The 24,313-nt window shown below is 34.4% G+C and overlaps 1 protein-coding gene across 1 annotated transcript in view; it reads left to right on the top strand.

The window, feature by feature from the left end:
• rb (adaptor related protein complex 3 subunit ruby) overlaps positions 1–24,313 on the top strand; it is a 52,481-nt gene that overhangs the window by 2,808 nt on the left and 25,360 nt on the right. Inside the window, exons 2-5 of the mRNA XM_089642687.1 lie at positions 693–800; positions 2,178–2,316; positions 3,656–3,816; positions 12,017–12,266. Of these exons, the coding sequence (XP_089498813.1) occupies positions 693–800; positions 2,178–2,316; positions 3,656–3,816; positions 12,017–12,266 (658 nt within the window). The remainder of the gene's footprint in view (positions 1–692; positions 801–2,177; positions 2,317–3,655; positions 3,817–12,016; positions 12,267–24,313) is intronic.

The following is a 24,313-nucleotide window of genomic DNA, read 5'->3' as shown; positions in this document are numbered from 1 at the left end:
CAGGTCTTCTTGTCATATGATATCTGATTCTTCAACATTCCATTTCCCCAATCAAAATGTCCTCAAACTTAGTTTTGAAGTCTGTGAGAAGTACATCTAAATCTTGAACGTCATTATTACCCTGGACGTTTTTCAAAAACAAGTTGGGGAACTAGAAAAATTCGCGGCTTCAAATGTGCAATGTTTTGGTTCAATATATTAATTCTGACGAAAAAAGGAACGTAGACTCTATTTATATACCTCAATAAACAACTTTACGATATATATAAACATACAAATATCAAATAAGTAATTTCTCATTCTATTATTAGTATTACGTAAACTGTGTTATTTGTGTTAGGTGTATTGGGTCATTTACGGAACTCCTAAATATTGAGTTGAGGTAAATGGGGGTCCGCTCATATGTACCCCCATTTGAATCTCGTGGACCCCCAAATTTTTTTCTCGCTGACATAGACCCCCAGCAAGCCGATATCCACCCCTGGGGGGTCCATATAGACCACTTTGGGAACCTGTGGTTTAGATCATATTTTTAACAATGAAAGTAAGGGAAATACAGCAATTTCTATGAGACCATATGAGCTGTTCCCAAAAGCGAATAAATTAGCATTCTCGGATGTTTTTTTAAACTTAAAAAACTTGAAAAATAATTATGTAGATGTTCTCAATATTATTTATCAATCCTTTTTCAGGCATGATGATCTCAAACAGATGCTGGATTCCACCAAGGATTCCCTGAAGCTGGAAGCCATGAAGCGTATTATCGGAATGGTGGCCAAAGGAAGAGATGCTTCGGACTTGTAAATATAATTTCCATTTTTCTATATTTTAATTGCAGTGATACAACAAGCCCCCAACAACTTTTCAAATTGCTTAACTTTGTGGTTGCATCTTGTTTCTAATTCGGTTAACGAAATCCGCAATTCTAAACCTACATCCGTGGTCAAACCAGGGTGCTTGCACTATTCAATAATAATATTAGTTGGGGGATACGCGTGTGCCATGCTTGGGCGATATTTGGGCGAACACGATTTCAATCTTCTTGGAATTAATTTAATTTCAAACTAATAGTAATCATGTTCGTATGGACTTCGCCCATGCATAAGAAAGTGTAAAGCTATGTATTCTTGTATATTCATGCTCGACGTTTTGGTTCGATCGAAAATGTTGACTTGGAACCATGCTCGTTGTTGCCTGCACACGCAAAATGGGTACCCAAAACCATTTGATAAGCAAAATGGAAATGGGTCAAAACTTTTCCATTTGAAAATGTAAAATGCAAAATGGTTTTTAGAAAAGCATTTCAAATGCAAAATGCAAAATACCTATTTTCAAAATGCAAAATGGTTTCTCAGGTCAAACAATCAAAATAATTATAGAATTTTCAAACAATTTTGTCATTTAATAATAGACATCAATGTAGAACAAACATATTACATGATGGTAAATCCAAAAACACCACGACTACAGATTATAAAACCACAAAAAATTTGCGCGGGACTAATGTTGCCAACGTAAAAACATAGAAACTGCTATCTAACATTTAATATTACAGCGTCATGGCCCCATGTTCAGTATTTTTTGTAATGGTATCACTCAATTGCCAGGGCTCCTACCAGGGAGCAACTTGACAAATGTAAATTATCTCTCATAGCGAGGTTGAGGACCAACTGATATTTGGGGCTTATGAAAAAAAGATGAGAGGAGATAGTAGGAAGAATGTTGCAAAAAGCATTTAAAATTGGAAATGCATTGAGAAAAGCATTTAAAATGCAAAATGCAAAATGGTTTTTAGAAAAGCATTTAAAATTTCCATTTCCATTTCCATTTGAAATGGATTTATTTGAAATAAAGCACATCTCTGGACGCATCAAACTTGGCCAGCCTGAGCATGAGTTGCCTCTGAGTTAGATTGTCATTCACGCAGAGATCGGTCAAGTATGATGGTGCAAGCCCGTACAGTTCTTTATTGACTCCTCAAATAATACGCAATTTTAACTTGTATAACAATGACACAAAGATGTTTGGTTATGTCTATAACTTGTTCCTAGTTGTATTATTCGGCTAGTAACTTCGTCACTGTTTAGAATGCTAATAACAAACAAAAAACCGTTGTATTTCTAATTCTTAACAGGAAATTTTGATAAAAATTACAATGTTGAATTATTTTTTTGTAGATTTCCAGCTGTGGTTAAAAATGTAGTCTCAAAAAATCTTGAGGTTAAGAAGTTGGTTTTCGTGTATCTTGTTCGTTATGCGGAGGAGCAACAAGATCTTGCCCTTCTTTCTATCAGCACATTCCAACGAGCTCTCAAGGTATGTAAATAATGTTATTAGTCACTGAAGAAGATAATACTAGTAAATCTAAACGAAACATTAAACAGAACAAGACACATAAAATAAAAAAAGGTAGCAGGACTTGTTTTACCGGGACAGTTCTCTAACGACAGTAGGTCAAATTTTGTCATATAACCACTTGAGCGAAGGCTAGAAAAATTATAAACATAAAAGAATATGGGATAGTTGGTGAAATCTTCATGGATGCATTTGCCGAAGTAAGCAGTTCATATGTTTCTGTATTAATATTTGAAAGTATGATACTAATTAAAACGAATGGCTGAATAGAAAACGGTTCCGTGATAACTCAACGCAGTGACAATTCAACACACCTTTAAACCTAAGTAATATGAAGTCAATAAAAGCGATGATAAAACTACTGTATAAACCTAACCAACGTAACAAATTATTATAAGCAATAATTATTCGCTTGAAATATCCATACAAATCGAAAATATCTCCCGAGTAAAAATAAATGCCGCCAACGAGAATGTACGGATATTTCAAGGGACTAATTATTACTTAGAATAATTTTTTATCCTTTGTGCTATGCATAAAAAACCTCGTATTATAAACATTAGTAATCTATTTAACCCGCAGGAGCCGGCAAGAATATTCAATAAATAAAAATACAATTTTGTTAAGGCCAACATGAAGACAATACCAAACTTGATAAAGAGACATTTTGATTTTGTGATTTTGTCGAACCCAGTAGAAGTAATATCCTAAGGTAAAATGAATGTGTAAGGTCGACACTGCAATTGCAGTGCTTCGTCACATGCGTGGGCACAATTCTTCAACACTGCAATTGCAGGGCTCCAGCTCCCAAGGGTTAAACTATTTTTTGTTTAACTTTCACTTTCTATGACTTTAAACTAACTAACCATCACGCCGTTCCCGCAGGTGAAGGCAGAGAGGACGGACCGCCAAAGCACTAGGTCTTGGCACACACTTCTTGCCTCATTCACATTCATACATACTCTTCTATTATTCTGACTCTTGACATGGCCCGACTCAAGTCTCTGATTCACTTGGTCGTACCATGTCTTCATCAGGTGTCCCCGACTTCTGCTACCATTCACATTTGCATCATATATTCTCCCTACACTCCTTTCTTCGCTCATTAGCTCTACATGCCCAAACCATACATGCAATTATTCATGGTTTTACCACACATACGCTCAGGAATCTCATTTCTACAGCATTCAGTCTACTTTCATCATCACTTATATTATCACTTATCCTTCTTATATTTTCATCTCTCACGGCGTTTACTTTTACAGCTATGGTCAGTATTTATTTGGTAATTTACTTTCAGGATCCCAATCAATTGATTCGAGCCAGTGCATTGCGCGTGCTCTCTTCCATCAGAGTGGAGATGATTGTCCCCATAGTGATGCTTGCTATTAAGGAATCGTCATCAGACATGAGTCCCTATGTTAGAAAAACTGCGGCCCATGCTATTCCAAAGTTATACAGGTAAAATGATAACTTACGCTATGTTTTTTTATGATACTTATTACTATAAAAACAATTTATGCAAACACCTTGCAAGATTTCCAACCGTGGTCGAGGACTAGCAAGTTAATTTTATTTGACGAATTTATGTCATTTCACAATTTATTCATATAAAATAATAAATCTAGAGTGGAAGATACTCTCCTTATCGCCCTGGGGGCTTACTCTGTATCTTTAGGGTTAACAAACCAGTAAGTTCGTGGTTTAACCTTTCCTTGCCGGTGCTGTCAACTGGGTAAACATCATCTCTAATTAATAAAATCTCTCTAATATACTATAATAATAGTTTGCCGGCAAACCGGTCGTTTATTAGTCGTTTAAAGGTTTTTTGGCAATGTTGGTAGGTAAGTTATCCGTCTCACTAGACAACGTCTGTTCTGAGACGGGAAATAAATAAATAATTTAGAAGAGATAACCTGATTTGAAGGAGAAATATTGCACAGAATTTATACAGAACAAATTTGATATAATATAGTGATCAAAAGAATATATTATGTCTCATTTGAGGATAGTTAAGTAATAAATCATAACACCGATAATATAAAAAGCACATAAAGACATATCACATAAAATGTACACAGTCAAATCAAGCATGAAAGTACGAAAGAATCAGAAGTATATAAGAGATATCTCCTTTGAGGATGGTTGAATAATATATCATATCATAAATAGTATAAAACATAAAAATGATGTATATGCATAAAAGAATGTCGTAATCGTAAAAATAGAAAGTCAAAATTTCATAAAAAATAATTAATAAATTTATTTATTTATTTTGTAAGAAACAAACAGCTTTTATATAATATACAATGATAGATATAAATATACAAGTTAACTGAAGTCAAGCCACAGAAGTTTCTTATGTTAAAGTTCATTAGAAATGAAGTTTTAGTATCTTAAAATTAATTTGGTGTTAAAGGAAGGGGAGAGGAAGAGGAAAATAGGAAGAGGATAGGAGATGCTGCCGATACATTCCATACTCTCATATTAATAATCGATCGTACGCATTACTTCATATCGATATTTCTTTAGGTTATTACCAAAAATGTCAATGCTGTAAAATTTTGTATTATATTGTGCACATATACGAGGAATTGGGGAATTTTTTTGAATGTTTGTTATACACGAGGGTAAATAAAATAAATCAGATTGTCGGGTTGATCTAGACGGAATATGAAGATTTATTAAATTGGTAAGTTCTGGTGAGTCCAGACAATTATTTAGGATTTTAAATAATAAGATTTGTTCAAAAATTAGACGTCGTGTTTGGAGGGAGTTAAAATGATGAAATTTAATGGATTCGGTATAATTTGAGAAGTGTAAGTTTAGTTTATAATTTATGTGTTTAAAATTTTTTTTTTAAATTCTTTCAATATGGGCTTGGTATAAAGGAGTCCAGATCGGTGTACAGTGTTCCAGGTGCGGACGAATATATGAGGTGTAAAGGGAATATAGAGTGTTTATGTTGTGGAAGGGTTTTGTTATGCGAATTATAAATCCCAGCATTTTAGTCTACTCAGTCTACTGTCAATCGGGGTGATAGATACTAGTTACAAATATATGTTTTTTATGATATTTTTTTTTCTTCAATCTTTGCAGCTGTAAAGAAATAGATTTGTGGCAGAAAAAATGTACCTAGGGTTTTTCCAATATGTCTTGATTTTTTTCAATACAATTTCCCATTCTATAGAAAATTTGGTAGGAGTAATAATTTTCTTCTTCTTTTATTATTAATTAACTAGCGCAGACCTGTGGAAAATCACGTGATATTATAATAATTTTAGGATTTGTGAAGATGTATTTATTAAAAAAATATTTGCCTTATGATCATTGCCCTTCAAACAAGTAATTTAACTATTGAATGTTAGTAAACTTGAAAAATTACAAAATCTATCCAATGACATTATAAAAATACAAGGCATGTTATATTCGTACTAATAGAACAAAAATGTATACCGCTTATGAAAAGGATACGCACTCAAAGAATATGTAAATGAATGGGCCGCTAAAGTATGTTCACTGGACCTAGTTCAGCGAAACCTCCCACATTAATTATGTTAATTCATATAAACATCTGCCAAACGTTTAAAAAAAATATATACACATTTCAAATAAAAAATGATTCATTAATAAAATTATATTAGTGCTTACTTTAACGCTTGTCTGACGTGATAAGTAGTTCAATTAATTATTTGCGACGGTGACATTGACTGCCAAAGATGAGCACTCAGCATAAAGTCGAATATGCTCAGTAGAAGGTTCTGGCTTGGTAGCCCACGTGTAAAAAGAAGCTATTCCTTATGTTTTGTATATCCTGTTACATGTACGAGCTTTGGGCTAACTTTAAGAAGAGCAGCATAGAATTGCTACGCGTGCACTATAACAACGCCTAACGCAGCGTCAATAATGTAGTTTTAGAGATTTATCTTATATGTAGTATTTTTCTAGTCTCTATAGTATTTTATGTTTCTGTTATTGTTTTATATTCATTAGCTTTAACCCTTTCACACCCGCATTATTGTTTCCACACATATAAAATATGTAATGCTTGATAATACCTCAGAAATTTTTTTGAAAATTTTTGGCATTAAATTTTTTTTTTTTTTTTAGAAATTTTTCTATATTAATTTGGATTAACATTGGGCTTCAGAGGGTATTTTTTAAATAGCAACGTAAAATAAACATAACACAAAAGTAATACAAATAACTGTTTCATGTCAAAAATGCATATTGACAATGAAGTGATAATCTCTAAGGTACAAACAAATAACATTTTAATTAAAATTCATTCATAAATAAAGAAATAATCTAGGATAATAAATCTTTAAAAATTCGCCATACTAGTCGAAAACATGTCCGTCACTACCAGTGTTAATTTGAATGAACATTGAAATTCATTTACAATATTCTGGGAAATGACTGTGATCAGTGAATTGAACTGATGTTATTATTATAGAACACTTCTTAATGCATTAAAGTATTTGTAATTCGAGTATAAAATATTGATATCTCACCTTAAATGAAGTAATCAATGACGGCAGAAATTCGATGAAACTCACAATCAGCAGATGTCAAAATATTTATCGTTGTTGTGGCGGGAATAAGGGTTTCAACCGAGCGAAAAAAAATAGACGCCATAGAAAAGACTACAAACTATAAGAAACCGAAAACATGGCTTTTCTAAATCACTACAGTTACGGTAAAAAAATTAATAAAGTTCATGTTAATTTGAATTAACACTGGGGCTGAAAGGGTTAATTTTTTTTTTGTATAATTTTCGATAGCTTACTGGATAAATTCTGTTTTAAAAAGCACATAAAAGCAGTGGCGGCCAGCTAATATGTGCTCCCGAGCGCCGAACAACCAACAATATTTCCGACATGGCTAATCACAATACGAAACTCGGTTCGGTTATAATATCTCATTCAAAAGGTACCTACTTAGCGCGCAACTTGCAGACCGACTTGTGCCTATGTTCGTAGCAGTTCGTTTTCGATTGCGATCCAAAATTTAACTGCTTTGTCGCATATTCTGTGGAACAGTCGAAAGCGTGGGTACATACCAGTTCATACTATTCTTTGCAAATAATACCATATCATGAACGGCGTTCGGGGTTTTACCACCACATCAGAAGGAACGGTTTATTCAGTAGAAAGTTAAACTAAAACGCGTATTTTTGATGTTATTGTCGATATTGTGGTTTCAATTAACCATCTGCTATTTTCAGCGAATGTTTCGCTTCTTCGATACAAGCATTTAAGATAAAATTTGTCATTAAGATATGAATGATGGTCAGATTACTTATTATATCAGTTCATTTATTATTATATCAGTTCAGTCAGCCGTCGCCTTTGCCGGACACTGTCTGTTGAATTTAAAACTTTTCTTACTCTGCGAAAGTTTTGAAGTTGCAGGTTATATCGATCTTGTATATCAATTTTATTAATAAGGCATATCAATTGCAGGTTATACCAATATATGTTTACTTTTGTGTTTGTTCAACGCATAAATTAAGAATGAGTTTGAATGTGGAATATATTAAGAACAATAGGTCGAGTTTTGAAAACAAAGTGATAATAAAAAATGCCGGTCCACCTAAACCTGAACTGATAATAAAACAAGAATGCAAATCTGGATCGAAGAAGTTTACTCGATCATTTAACAAAACAATGTATAACAAAGCTTCTTGGCTCTGTGGATGTGATCAATTGAATAGTTTATTTTGTTTTCCGTGTTTAATTTACGATGTTGATTCAGTTGGGACAATTAGCGGTGTTACTGATTTAACTCACCTTTCTGAAAAAATCAAAAAACATAATTCTTGTCATTTACATTTGCAAAAAGTTTTAAGCTTAAAGGTTTTAGGAAAAGTTGACATCAGAATGCAATTGGATTCAGGCTACCGTGCCCAAGTTAAACACCATAATGAGCTAGCTAATAAAAATCGATACATCCTGTCCAAACTTATTGATTGCGTAAAATTTTGTGGTGCATTTGAATTAGCTATGCGTGGACATGACGAAAAAAGAGACTCGGTTAATCCCGGAGTGTATCGTGGTTTAATTGATTTTGTGGTCGAACTTGATATGGCAATGAAGCAGCATATGGAATCAGACTCTATATTCAAGGGTACTTCAAAGACAATACAAAATGAAATATTAGATGCAATTTTGGAAGTGTATCACAGCGAAGTAAAATCACAAATTTCAAAGTGTGAATTTGTAGCGATTCAAGCGGATGAAACGACTGATGTATCCACAGTTATGCAAATGGTAATGATCATTCGTTACGAACGGAATGGCGAAATCTGCGAACGGTTTTGGGAGTATTTAACACCAAAATCCCACTGTGCCGTTGGATTATCAGATTCGCTGTTTCAAGAACTTGGCATTTTAAATATATCTCCGAAGCAATTCATTGCTCAGTGCTACGACGGTGCTTCTGTAATGAGTGGGAAAATTGGCGGGGTTAAGGCCAAAATTCAAAATGTGTTTCCGTATGCGCATTACATCCACTGCTACGCCCATCAACTAAATTTAATTGTAGAAAAAAGTGTGTCCCAAAGTAAAGAAGTGAAAATGTTTTTTTCGAATTTGCACACATTCCCCAAGTTTTTTTCGCGGTCGTCGAAACGAACAGATATTTTAAATGAAATAGTGAAACGCAAAATTCCCTCAGTTTCTCAGACGAGGTGGAATTTTAATATAAGGACAATTAAAACCGTTGGTACTAATCGCGAATCCCTAATTGAGTGCATGGAGGCGATTTTGGAATCCGACAATGACAGCAATACCATCAATCAAGCTGATATGCTCTTACGCTACCTCAAAGATGAAACATTTATTTATTGGTTGAATTTTTTCCAAAAAATTATGCCGCATTGTGATATTTTATTCCGACAATTGCAGTTAAAAAACTTAGATCCCGTTATAATCCGAAATAACCTCAATGAGTTTGAAAAATCTGTTCAAAATGTACGCAATTCTACAGACAATTTTCCTGAGCCACCTACTAAACGACTAAAAACCGCCAAATCAATTATTTGTAAAGAGGTCTGCGATACAATTCTGTCCGAAATGAAACAACGCTTTGAATTCAGTAAACATCTTTCTGCAGCAACATTACTCGATTGCGAAAAATTCACCGTGTACAGGTCAAATTTCCCAGAACATGATTTCAATGTGACTCTTAAAACATATGACTTCCTAAATAAAATTCAGTTAAAAGGTGAACTCTGTGCAATTTACGCCCGCGACGATTTTTCAAAAGCTGACGGAGCTTTATCAATTTTACAACTTTTTTATAGTACTTGTTTATTAGAAGACTTTTCCGAGACTGTGAAGTTACTAAAACTTGTGTGCACCATTCCAATGACTTCAGTTGAAAGCGAAAGATGTTTCTAAACGTTAAAAAGAATAAAATCCTTTTTAAGAAACACGTTTAGCCAGGACAGACTGAACGCTCTATCAGTGTTAAGCATTGAAAAAAGGTTTATTCAGTCTATGCCTGATTTCAACACGAGAGTCATAGAGGTCTTCGCTAAACAAAAGGAGCGGAGAATAGAACTTCTTTATAAATAGGTATGTACCTTTATTTAATTTATTTTCTGACTTAATGTTGTAATCCGGTGAACCGCCACATATTTTGACCACCGGCCGCCACTGCATAAAAGCCCGGCTGGGCGTAAAACCTAATAAAATAAAATAAAATATAGATTTGTGGCATGTTTGGCCTACCCAGATACTGCAGTGCTTCCAATATGCTCACGGAAGGGCGAGTACCAAGTTTTGCAGCCCTCGTAAGAGCCCGGGTAGCAGATTTAAGGGAGAGGAAAAACAACTTCAAAAATGTCGTTATCGTGGGATCCCGCCAAAATCCAGATTCAATAATAATCATGATCATGATTTAGAATCATGTCTAAACAAAATCCTATCTATCCTAAAGTATCCCATAAATTATTGCTTAGTAAACTGTATGCATTGGGAGTGAGAGGCAAGTTGTTGTATTGGTTCTCGAGTTACTTGTCTAACAGAATTTTATTTGTCAAAATTAAATATTACAAATCTAAGTTATTTATGCAACTAGTGGCCTACCGCAAGGGAGTCACCTCGGCCCCATTCTCTTTCTTATATTTATAAATGATATCATAAATTGTTTTGACAATGTAGAAGTTCTGCTTTTTGCCGATGACATCAAATTACACAAAAAAATATCTAATATAAGCGATTGCCTAATCTTACAGACAAACATCGGCAAATTACATAATTGCTGTATAGCTAACAACTTATTCCTCAATATTGATAAATGTAAGATATTAACATTTTGTCGAAAAAAGACCCCACTATTATTCACATACACAATAGCAACGAAATCTTAGAAAAAGTCAACGAAATTCAGGACCTTGTAGTTATGTTTGACACTCAATTAAATTTTGTAAATCACATACAACAAATAACTAAGAAAGGTATGAAGACACTGGGATTTATAATCAGAACCATCAAAGACTTCGACTCGTTGGAGGTTATAAAAATCGTGTATCTGTTGCTAGTACGCAACTTGTTAGAATACAATTCAATATTGTGGTCCCCATACTACCAGATTCATATAAAAAATATTGAATGTGTGCAGCACAAATTTTTACGATTTATTAACTTCAAATTACACATACCTATTCAACACATAAACTATACATTCTTATTAAATACACTTAAAATACTGTTACGTAATAAAGTCACCCTATATAAAAAGGATGCTCACTTTAACCCCACTTTCCCCATGCAAACGGTCGCGGCGGGTAGCGATGAGTTTAGAGCCGTTGACACCCTGGGTGGTCCGTCACGTACGCCGCGACCGTTTGCATGGGGAAAGTGGGGTTAAAGTGAGCATCCTTTTTATGTAGGGTGACTTTATTACGTAACAATACATTCCCTAGAAAACAGAAGGAAAATAAATAACCTAACTTTTTAATTTAAGATTATTCACTCCAAACTAGACTGTTGTGAACTCCTGCAACTCATAGATTTCAGAGTACCTACTCGAGGAACTAGGAAAAATATATTATTCTGCAACAATAACTTTATTACCAACTATCACATATATGCACCTATTTCTCGCTTTCGCACACTTGAAACAAATTCACTTCAAATATCGACATATTAAATATAAGTTTGCCTGTGTTCAAGAGATACCTGAATGACATTTTTATGTAGCATATTTAAAGAGCGATTGCGTATATTTGTTGTTTTCTTGTAGATATGTTGTGAACTTAAAAAAATTGTTATTTTTGTGTTGATGTTTTAAAAATAAAACTGTATTATGCAGTAAATTATGTATAATGTAAAAGCCCATCAGGGCGTTTAAATTAATAAATAATAATTGGCTGATGATGTTTTCGTGAAAAATCACCTCAAGGGCACTGTAGAAATATATATATTTCATAATAAACTGGCTTACGGCATCCTAGTAAGCATCTTAGACACTGGAGAAAGTTGTTGGCCCTGTCAATCTAATGCTTTAACGTCTTTTTTGTCCTATGTATTTATAATAATAATAATTTCCTTGCTTGTGCATTTTATATTATTGTATTTGCTTTATGGGGGGATTGTACAAACCTCCCCACATTCCGGAATAAACACATTATTATTAAGTTAATCTTTTCTAGTCTCGATCCAGAACAAAAGGAAGAACTCATATCTGTGATAAAAAAGCTGCTTTCCGAACACACAACCATTGTGATTGGTTCGGCCGTGATGGCGTACAGTGAGGTGTGTCCGGAGCGAAGTGATCTCATCCACCGCAACTTCAGGAAGCTCTGCAACCTGCTGGTGGACGTGGACGAGTGGGGGCAGCTGGTCATATTGAATGTGCTCACACGGTATGCCCGGGAGAACTTCTGCGATCCTAATATCGGGGTATGTTATTCTTAATACAAGATAGATTCTTCTTCAGGCACAGCAAACTTATTTTGTGGCACCATTTTAATTCATAGTAATTATTAGTTTTAACCACTTTTTAGTTTTAATCCTTCCCAAAATTGAGTTTTTCCCAAAAGCGAATAAATTAACCTGATGGGTTAATTATTAATATAAATAAAAACGTAAATGTTTGTTTGTTCAAAATCTTAAATCTTTGAAAGCTCTTCATCGATTGCTTTGAAATTTTGCATTCAAATACGCTTGTGTTTTTATGTACATATATATTATTAATTATTGCCGGTTGTTTATTGACGTCAATGGTTATTTACAAATCATGTGCGCTACCTCACTCACTAGACAATATTTGTTCTGAGCCGGGTAGCAGTATCATTTCATATATTTTATAAACAAATCAGGGCTTTATAAAAAATACTTAAAATAATCTACATATAAAATATTACATACATATATAAAAAATAAAAAAAAATTGAACAAAGTGTGAGAGTTCTTATTGAGATGGAGTATCCCATAAAAACTTATCATATGTATAGAGTAAAGTTGTATTTAAAAATAAAAATAAGTAGGAAAAAAGCTAGCAATTGCGTTTAAAACATTAGAAACAGTAAAATAGTCTGTGAAGGTGTAAAAAATAAAAATAAATTAAATAATACCACGCTCAATTGCTTAACATAAATGATGTACCCATAATAAATTGTAAATACAATGCAAGAAGGAAAGAAACAATGCAACAAAGAAAATAGATATATAGATACAGGTAAAAAACATGCTTTTTTGTGAAAAACAGCACCATCTGTTGGATGTAAAATCAACATGCGCTATTGTCTCTCTATCTGCACAGATAGACTGAGCCACTATATAGATGTTACATGTGACAGGTAAAAAATGTTTTTTTGAAAAACAGCGCCATCTGTTGGACAAACAAGTTTTTTTTTTTAAATCAGTGCCATTATTTGGACGTAAAAACAACACGCGCTATTGTTTCTCTATCTGCAAAGACAGATTGAGCCACGGCGAGGCGTGGCTCATTCTGTAATTAATTAAAAAGATATAAAATAAAAAAATATGTAATATAAAATATAAAAGATAAAAATAAAAGATGATTATTTATTAATTAATAAATAATCATCTTTTTATTCCCGGCAGGTGCTAAAGTGCCTACCTATAATATGTTTTACAAGATGATTATTTTAATTCTCGTTTTGAAATGTGTAATGTTTTTTGATTCTATAGAATCAAAATTTCTCAATTTTCATCTTGGCAAGTCAATTTACATTGTACACTAGTATGATATAATCAATCTAGATAAAAAAAAAAAATGTTGACTAAGTGGCGGTGAATTATAACATTTCATAAAGTTATCTCGAGTATATCAAATCTTATCCTAGTATAATCTGAGATAACTTGTTTGTGATATGATTTCAGTTCTTGTTCTAATTCTTTAGCTGGCATGTCTTCGCTCTAGTTTGTATTTGTCCAACAGACCATTTTTTGCAAAATTGAGTTATGTATTAAATTGTTCTCAGAAAGCTTTTATTTATATGATATAAGTAAAAAAATAATAATTCCAAGCGTGTTTATCCAACATCTACAAGTTGGACAAAACAAAGCCTCATTTTTAAACCCAACATTCACAGCCATTCGTGTAAATTGGAGGTTGCCCACAACTTTCCCATGGCGTGCTAAGGAAACAGATAGTTTCCTCCTTCACCGTACACGACAAGATTCTATTTTTTTTTTTTTTAATAAAAGAAACTACTTTTTATAAAAATCCTACAAAATAAAGTTGGTTGTTTACTGGTGAAAAAATATAATAAGCAGTAATTGTTGATTGAAGTACTAATAAATATTGAATTATTTGGCGTGTTGGAAATAAGCCGACGTAGCTCAGTGGACCACAGCACCTGACCGGACATCAGAAGGTGCGGGTTCAATTCCCGTCAATGGCATTTATTTTTACTCGGGAGATTTTTCAATTTGTGTGGATATTTCAGGCAACTAATTATGGCTTATAATAATATGTTATCTTTTTTACAAGTCTACATCGTGCAATATTAGATCTAAATTCTACCCCATGTGTTTAAACGTCGAACCATTTTGAAAAAGAACTATTCGATTATTGTTTTACAAATTTCTAAAGAACATGTAGGTTTCAATTGTGTTTCGAAATCCATTTAATTATCTTACTATGTATTTTGAAATGTTACCAAATTTCTGTTGTCACATTATCCAATCTTCCGGGTTTGACCATAAAAATAACAATATTTCTAAAATTCGTACAGCGCAGTTTTAGCGTAAAATAATTTCAAGGGTGTTATAGTGATTTATTTTTGGGGTATTATGCCTTGTTGCGCCAACCTTCTCAACCTTCAACCTTCCTCCTTATTTAGCCAACGTTTCGGACAGCATTACAGTATTCATCGTCAGGGCAGATGTGTCACTGTACACTGTGATGATGAACACTGTAATGCTGTCCGAAACGGCTAAAGAAGAAAGAAGCGCAACACAGCATAATACCCCAAAAATAAATCACTATAATATAATAATTGTGAATATATAGTTTCTATCTTATTACTAACGATTGATGACCTACCTGATGCACTAATTGCATTCACCGGCTGCTGCTCGTAAATCAACAATAACACATGTAATCAATGTATGTATTTAAAAATCAAACCAGAATTTTTCGGTTCCTCCTAAAAAATATAGCAAATAAATCGATATTTTTGACTTTTAATCTAATCCCATAAGTATCAATGTTCAGTGTTAGACCTATTTTAACTGTGTTTCATATCAATATTAATTTGTTGATATATGTCATATCAATATTAATTTGTTGATATATGTCATATCAATATTAATTTGTTGATATATGTCATCAATATTAATTTGTTGATATATGTCATATCAATGTTAATTTGTTGATATATGTCATATCAATATTAATTTGTTGATATATGTCATATCAATATTAATTTGTTGATATATGTCATATCAATATTAATTTGTTGATTCTGATCTTCCTGTAATTCCGGACACATTGGATAAAGCAGTATTCACGCAAGAGTGCAATGTGCGCTTTTGTCCAACATCCAGTCTTCTTTATCCAATATCCAACTTTAACAAACAAGAATTTGTTACTTTATCCAACATCTAAATTAAAAACGTGTTTTCTGCATAATTTTAAACATTTGGAACGTATTATATTTAAAAATAATATTTTTAAATCATTTTAGTTATATTATCTAGCTAATTTCATTTTATATGCCTTTTTTGTAAAAAAATTTTAAAGCCCTATTTCTCGTCTGTTGGATAAAAACGAACGATGATGAAGGCAGTAGTATTTTCCTGTATATGTCATATTTATTGCCTCTGAACAATCCAATATTCAACGGGTCATAATTTTTTTGTCATGTTATTCTTCTTTCGTATGGTGGGGGGGTCAAAGGGTGACATCTAGGTCTGCGAGCCAGTCTCAGGCATCCCCATGTGGACCTCATCAATCCCGCTGGGGAATGAATGGAGCAGGCATTCGTTGACCACGTGTTCGGTGGTCTGCACCGCACCACATTCACACATCGCCGACTCTTTAAGGCCCCATCTGTGCATCATGTAGGCACAGCGGCTATGGGAGCACCTTAACCTATTATTTTGTCATGTTATGACAAACCATCTAGTATGCTAATTCCGAGTGTATATTGATTAGTTCTCTGATTTCGAATACTTTCTCATTCCCGCATCTCATTAGAGCGAGGGATGCTTTTGGTTAGTTTTTCACCTCTCCGCTCAGGCTTACAGATGTGATCCCTGGAGGGGATTTCACAGCTGTGATGACCGATGAAAGGTCATGTTTTGCTCTAGAAAGTTAGGTTACCTAACTTTGGCAGGTCTGCCTCAAGAGACACTCCGTAAACCATCTGCTTCGGAGATCAGCTAACCCAGAGAGAAAAAATACTCCCAGAGAGAGTTGAAACCCTTTTGATAAAACAAAGGGTTAAGGGAACATATTACGTTTCTTTGTGAGGAATGATACAGGTGTAACCTGTTTCCTCAGCGATCCCATAAAGGGGTTGTAAAACTGTATTACACCGTCTTATAATTGCTGAACTGCTATAAGTAGAGATGGCAAAATTTAGCATTAATTTTCAGATTTTTTAGCATTAACAATTGGAAATTTAGCGTTTTATAGCATTTTGAGGCATAATTTAGCGTTTTGTAGCAAAATAGAAAAAAATGTATTTCCTGAATGTTTTTAGCGAATATTTTAAGTATTTTTGGTAAAATATATGTTTAACCTTCATTTGCAAGTATTTCCATGTGAAAGATTATAAATAATTAATTTTAATATTAAATTAATAAGAAAGGAAACTCTTAGTACGGGTCGAACACAAACACAACAAATGCAGATTTCGATTAACATCAATAGGCGTAATTTATTTCGTACAAATTGTGCAATGTCAAAAAGCAATTTTAGCCTACAGTACAAAAATATAAAATATTTACACATAAAATAGTAACAAAATTATAAAAAATCGTAGGAAAGGCTTCTAAAAATGAAATAAAGTAGGCATAATACTTTTCCCTGCACATTCACATGAAACTACCTTCCTTATGCATTTTTCTCAATTCTTCTTTAGTTGTACTGGACTAAATATTACTGTATCAGCTTCTCCAATTTGTATGGTTCTTTGACTTCTGAAATACGCTATATTCTCGGAAAGCGTTTAAATTCAGCGTACAGTATAAATTAAAAATATTAAATATTTACTCATAAAATAGTAACAAAATTGTAAAAAGAGGTAGGACAGGCTTCCAAAAATGAAATAAAGTAGGCATATTTGAAATACAGGTAAATACATGCAACAATGGATGTGGCACTTTACTGATTGAATGATAGCATTGCGCACGTTTCAATAGTGGGCTCCTTCATTCTCGTACGCCTGTCAGTCAATACCCGGTATTTTCGGGAAATTCGCGCCTATTTAGCTAAATAGAATAATTTTTCTGAAATACGGCCAAAATCACATTTTTCGCGTTAATTCGCGAAATAGAAATCACTGGAAACACTTTCAAATGCCTTTAAACGCAAAGAAAACTTATAAATGCCCTATTTTCGAACCATAAATATTTTTTCGCGTTTTTAGTTAAAACGAAATTTTGCCATCTCTAGCTATAAGTATGTCTCATCTCTAAATAGTATAAAATAAATTCAAGTGTGTTTGTGCGCTTAATTCTTCTAAACTACACAACGGATTTTGATAGGGTTTTCACTATCATTTAGAGAATTTCTTTCGGAAGGTTTACATATATATCACATGCATATTATATTTATAGAAAGTATAGAAAAGTCGATGTTTTGTAGTCAAGTTGTAAAAAAAATATTTTCAGGCGCTTACATTGCTAACGCTGGCTAAACCTTCAGAGATAAATCAAAATAATGTACTACTGAAATGTATATCTTAAAAAGGCCTGCAGAAAAGTCCGTGATGGTATATGCCTATCTCCTAAGTATAACACCCAGCAACTCTGGGTACATGTCAGCTAGTACTTTCTAATTGATTTTACCCAAAATGAAGACTAATTGTGTTCACTGTTGAAATTGTGCATTTATTTATCAATCTCTTTACAGCGTTAAATTATATATTATTATATTGTCATTATAATGTAACAATTCACATTCAATTATTTTCCAATATACATTAACTAACAAATTTTATACTGGGTTTTTACCATAGACATATGAATATTAGTAGACCTGCCCTAAGTGATTAAAAGCGTATTATTCCCCACTCCCCATACCGGTTCCATTGGAGCCGGCTGTGCTCGCATATGGCCTCAAGTGAATTTAGAAAACGTGACGTCATCATTCTTGTGCGAACTATGGTCGAGGCATCATCGGTTCATTTTACGAAATAACACGGCAAAATGGTATCTTGTGGTATGAAAACTTGTAAAAATAGTGAAAAAGAGAATAAACCCAATTAATAATAATAATAATACTTGGATGACTTGTATAGCGCCGTTTTTGTGCAAAAACACCTCAAGGGCGCTGTACAAACTTATAATACATTTGTACAGTGGTCTATGTTATTACTTAACTATTTATGGAGAAAATATACAGTTCAATACTTACCTGATAGGTCACTTGAGATTAACACTTAATTAACATTATCTAATTGTTTATTGGCGAAATTTAGATACAGGATTTAGGACTTAATTGAAAAATTGAATATAACTGGACTTTCTCTTAGGATTGGTATATTTATTTTAAGGATACGACAGCTTAAAAAGGTAAGTTTTTAATTTAGACCTGAATTCTGTTGGACTTGTTATGGATCTTAGTTCCGGAGGGAGTTTATTCCAAGCCTTCGGCCCAGATACTCCGAAAGCGCGATCACCAAACTTAGTATTTGGCTTGCGCATAGGTTCTATCAGTCTGCCTACAGCTGCTGATGTTGCTGATCTAAGCGTTGACTGCCTCAGACCAGTGTTTTCCGGGAAGCATAGTTCAGAGATGTAGGGTGGGGCCATTTCATTGATGGATTTAAACACCATCCAGCACAGTTTGTACTGGATTCTTTCAGGGCACTTGAGCCAGTGAAGGTTACGAAGGTGTTCTGAAATGTGTGAATATTTTGAAACCCCGGTTATGAGCCGTGCTGCTGCATTAAACACTGATTGAAGTTTGTCAATTTGATATTTTGGAAGGCTGGCATAAATGCCGTTGCAGTAATCGAGACGTGAGACTACGTAAGAGTTGATAAGTAGTTTTGTTGCTTCTGAAGGAAGGTTTCTTCGGACAGACTTGAGTTGTCTTAGGTGAAAAAAACCGGTGCTTACAGTCCTATTTATTTGACTTTTAAACGAAAAGTCTGAATCTAAATTGACACCGAGAAGTTTGACTGTTGTTTTTGGGATGATATCGCTGCCGGAAATTGTAATAGGTGAATTGTCTATGAAATGTTGACGTTTGTTTGTGGCTACCCAGAGAAACTCAGTCTTAGATGGATTGAGCTTCAGCTTGTTTGAAGACATCCAACGAGTTATTGCTTCTAGACATTCAGTTATACGGATTTTGAGACTATTGATATCATTTGGAGCGCAGTAAAAATAAACTTGCTGATCGTCAGCGTAGCAGTGAGACAAGAGATCAAATGACTCGATTATTTTGGCGACATCATTTGTAAAAAGGATGAAGAGAAGTGGACCCAAAACGGATCCCTGGGGTACCCCTGAAGATAGTGTTGCGAAGTTGGACAATTTATTTCCAACCCTCACGGCTTGTAAGCGATTGGATAAATAGGATACCAGCCAATTTTTTATGTCGGAATTCAAACCAAATGTTTCCTCTAATCTCCTAATGAGGAATTCATGATCAATCGTGTCAAACGCTGCACTCATGTCTAGGAGTGAGATAAGTGATAACTTACCTGACTCTACGGCCAGAGTTATGTCTGATAGCATACGAAGTAGTCCGGTTTCAGTTGAGTGGAACTTTCTGTACGCAGATTGACGTTTTGCGAATAATTTATTTGAATTCAAGTGACTGGTTATTTGTGCGGCAGCAATTTTCTCCAGGATTTTTGAAATAAATGGTAAGTTTGAAACGGGCCGATAATTACCCAAGTTATCGGCGTCTAGTTTTGAATTTTTCAGGATTGGTGTAACTACAGCTGACTTGAGTGGTTCAGGAAAGTCACCCGTGCTAAGTGATTTATTAAAAACGTGAACTAGGAATGGAGCTAAAACAGTAGAACATTGTTTTAATAACCATGTCGGTATGGGATCAAGACTGCACTGTTTATTAGGCGAGCTTGAAATAATTTTTATTACTTCTTCCAGCGTTGTGGGTTTGAAGGAAGACAAAATTCCTTTAGAATTTAATGTGAATATTGGCGGAGGGGCGTGAGATGCGGAAGCACGAATGGATTCAATTTTTTCCCGAAAAAAAATTAAGAAAGCTTCCAGGGTAATATCTATTTTCGTTGGAACAGTGACTTCGGAAATTACTGTCTTTATTGAGTTCCAAAGACGTCGCGGGTCGGTTCGCTCAGAGTTAATCTTTTCTTTCCAATAGTCTGATCTTTTGGAATTAATTTTACACATATACTGTTTTTGAGAAAGGATCCACTCGTCTCTTGTAGTTACAGAAGAGTTTTTCCTATAGGTCCTCTCTAATTTCCGCATAAGTCTCTTCTGGTTTCGACATTCATCGTCAAACCAGCCGTCAGACTTTCGAACTTTGCGTGTTTTTGATGATGTCGGGGCATATTTATCTAACAGACATGAAAGTGTTTTATTATATGTCTTTACAAGTTCGGTAGGGGTCTTTGTTTCCCAAACATTGGGTGTACATAAGAGAGAGGTCTGTAACTCTTCCAGAAAATCGCTAAAGCAAAATTTACGCCATTCCCTTGATACAATTGTTTTATATGGTACTTTAGGCGGGTTAAAATCAATATCAGTGCAAACGAGCCGATGGTCTGACAGTCCTATATCACGAATATCTGCTGAAAGCGGTGGATCACTGTTCTTTGAAATTAGTACATCTAATGTACCACCAGCATCATGAGTTGGGACGTCGACCCATTGGTGGCATCCAAAGCTGGCTAATAGATCTAAGAATTTAACAGTGTTTGGTGATGTCACGCGCTCGAGACGAATATTAATGTCGCCTGTAATAATGAGTGTGTCGGAGAGTCCGACTGAAACTTCCAAAAACTGTGAAAACTCATTATAAAATTCGACAGAGATTGGTTTCGATCCGGGCCTATAAAGGGTGCACAACATGAACGACGTTCCTGAAGAAGAAACCCTGCATCCAATATACTCAAACGTGTTAAATGTACCGAGAGCTACTTTGTTTAGCCGTAATCCTGGTCGGGCTATTATCGCGACACCCCCGTGATTCACGTGTGAGATATTGTTTGATGGTAGGTCCCTACTAGGTCGGGCTTCTTCAAGAACCACATATCCTAAAGCTCGGAGTCTCTTAATTGAGTACGAATCACTGTTCTCGTGCCAAGTTTCTGTGACAGTAAGGATATGGAGTTTTTGGTCTCTGAAAATATCGTCCACCACCTCTAGTTTGTTGTTAAGGGATCGAGCATTCCAGGAACCAATCGCAAGCTGTCTGCTCCTATAGTTGGCATGTCGTTCTAATCTAATTTCATTTAAGTTGTTGTGGAATTTATCAGAATCGCGGAGGGCTTTAGACGGTAGGTAATTCTGTTTGTCGATCGGTTCGACTACTTGAACATCCTGTACTGACGGAGACTTATTGTTATTTTCATTACCATTGTTATTATTAATAATTTTTGGAACGTATTGTTCCTCCCTGCAAAAATATTTTGTTTTTTGTCCACCGCGACACCCCCTGTATCTAAATTTCACATTCGGATCACGGACTGGATTGTATATGGTTTCTTTTGCAGTCACTGAAGGGTTCAACACACTATCACTTTTAAAACTTAGGAGTGTAGCCCGATCACTTACAGCAGGAGTGTTTTCGGCCTGTACTGCATCACAAAGTATTGTGTCATATTGTTCCTTTCTGATGCACAGTGTATGTTTTTTATGATAGCGTCCAGCACGGCAACCACGAAATCTAATTTTACGAGTAGTATAATTATCGCGTCCAAGGTCATATAATGATATTTTTGCGGCTAATTTAGGGTCCAAAAAATCACTTTCACTTTTGAGATGTAGTAGTGTCGCCCTGTCGTATCGGATATTGTCGTATTACATTCCATATATAAGCATTATTTTACTTTATTTTAAGCATATTCACATCGTATAATATGGATCAGTTGTAGAAACATATACTATCACACCGAGATACGTCTGGACGCGAAACACAAAGCTGGTTGGTTGCTGGGAAGTAAATTATGAACATTTATAAAAGTGTCTTAACTAAATACGTAAGCGAAATATTCGACTCTGAAAATAGAAGAAATTTATTTTGCCGAATTTTGACTTCGCAAATTTGTTCATAACGTGGCGAGTAATTTGCGCTCCCATGTGAAATGTCTATTCATTCAATAGCAGATTTTACTTTTAAGAACTAAATGGTGATATTATAATGCGAGATGCCTATATACTGTCAGATTGATTTATTGACGAATCACAGTCAGCTTTACCCCCTTCGTTCTTCAACAGTTGATTTTACCCCTCATCTTTAATTTCTAGTCTATATATTCATATGTCTGTGGTTTTTACAGACGATCTCACTTACGTGAGAACAATCCAGTTATAAAAAATCATTTAATACACAAATAGTTACAAAAATTCTAAAAATCTACTCAGACGTAGGATACATTAATTTTCATACGTCTAAATAAAGATTAAAATATAAAACAAATAAAAATACAAAATTATAAAATTATATGAAAGCTCACTCAAATGACAAATACTACAAAAAAGTAAGAGACACAAATAAAGACGCAAGTAATACATAATATAATCAGCCCAACATATTTTTTAGCAATAGCAAAACATTTTTTCTGAATCCGTATAAATTATCGACGAAAATGTCTACTTCAGCACATTCTATCTTATTATATTGTCGACACATTTGGGTCAGAGAGCAAAATAGGCAATATATTTTTGAATGTATTCCGGTGAAACATGCTATGGCGTCTTAAACTGTGGGAATTGGGAACATTTATTTCAATATTGCTAAGGGCCCGTTCCCACTTCCGTTTTCAAATCGGAGGCGGATCCCGTTTTAAAAACGGATGGCCATTGGCCCTGTTCACACTTCCGTTTTAAAAACGGACCATACTCTACGAAAAAAAAAAATTTCGATTCAACCAAAACATGTTATTTGCTCATTCTTCAGTAATGGTGCGCAATGGACGACGATGAAGCTCTTGTTGTCATGTGGTACTTATTAAAAAGAAGGAAAAAAGTAAAAAGAAAATTTTGGGTACACCCAATCGTAGCCGAATGATTTTCTGTAGGAATTTTCCAAGTGTTAATTGGTGAGTTGAGAAGTGATGAACTAAAGTTCTTTAATTATTTTAGAATAATAATGATTGGATTATTTATATAGCGCCGTTTTCACCATGAAAAATCACCTCAAGGGCGCTTAATGGCTTAAGAGAATGTCTATCACTTCCTTTAACCATCTACTGGAATGAGTTTCAGAGAGCTTAACATATCAAAATACAAAATTGAGAAAGTGCATTTGTCCTGAAGAAAGGCTATCGATATTTTAAAGTAAGAAAACAATAACAACTCAAATATTTTTTATTATGTGTTTATTAAACTAATACGCTCTTCCGTGCATCTCATTAAAGCTTTAAAATTTAAAAAAAGTAAACTTAAAAAAACAAAAATAAAAATGTTGATATACAAAAGTTGTGTACACCAAGTGTTTTGTTTTTATTTAGATAAAGATAAAATATTACCATACTCTTTGTTCGACCAGTGGTATTAAATTTTCGGGATTTATTTCCTTATCCATTATTGTAGTTTTGATTTATTTACTTAACAAAATAACCAAATACAAGCACGCAGCGTGCCTGCTTCCTTGCGACAGGGAGCGGGCGGGGAGGGGTCGGGGTTTGGCGGGGACTCTGCCGGAACGACTGGACGACAAGTGTGAACAGCTCCATACAACACTATGAGCGAGCGTGTTCCGACACGATTTAAAAACGGACGCGCTGCGCTGGCGATCCATCCGACAAAAAATGTCGGATCCGTTTTCAAATCGTGTCGGACAAGTGTGAACAGCTCCATACATCCACTACAGCCACTAGGGCATCCGTTTTTAAAACGGGACCCGCCTCCGATTTGAAAACGGAAGTGGGAACGGGCCCTAAGACGTAATTTAGTATCAAGATGGCCGTGAATTATTTTGTGTAAACATATTAGATTAGTCAGTTGCCTTCTAATTTAAGTGTATTAATCTTGAAGTATTCAAGACGTACAATATGGCATAGAATATTATAATCATCATCAATATTAACACTCTGTTGTTCATATTTAATACACTTTGTTAACTAATGTTTGGCATCTTCAAT

This window comes from Hesperophylax consimilis, chromosome 2 (genome assembly GCF_061612785.1).
Source record: "Hesperophylax consimilis isolate HC1 chromosome 2, BYU_Hcon_1.0, whole genome shotgun sequence".
NCBI lineage: Eukaryota > Metazoa > Arthropoda > Insecta > Trichoptera > Limnephilidae > Hesperophylax > Hesperophylax consimilis.
The sequence above is the reverse complement of the archived record's forward strand: the minus strand, read 5'-3'. Positions and strand labels throughout refer to the sequence as shown.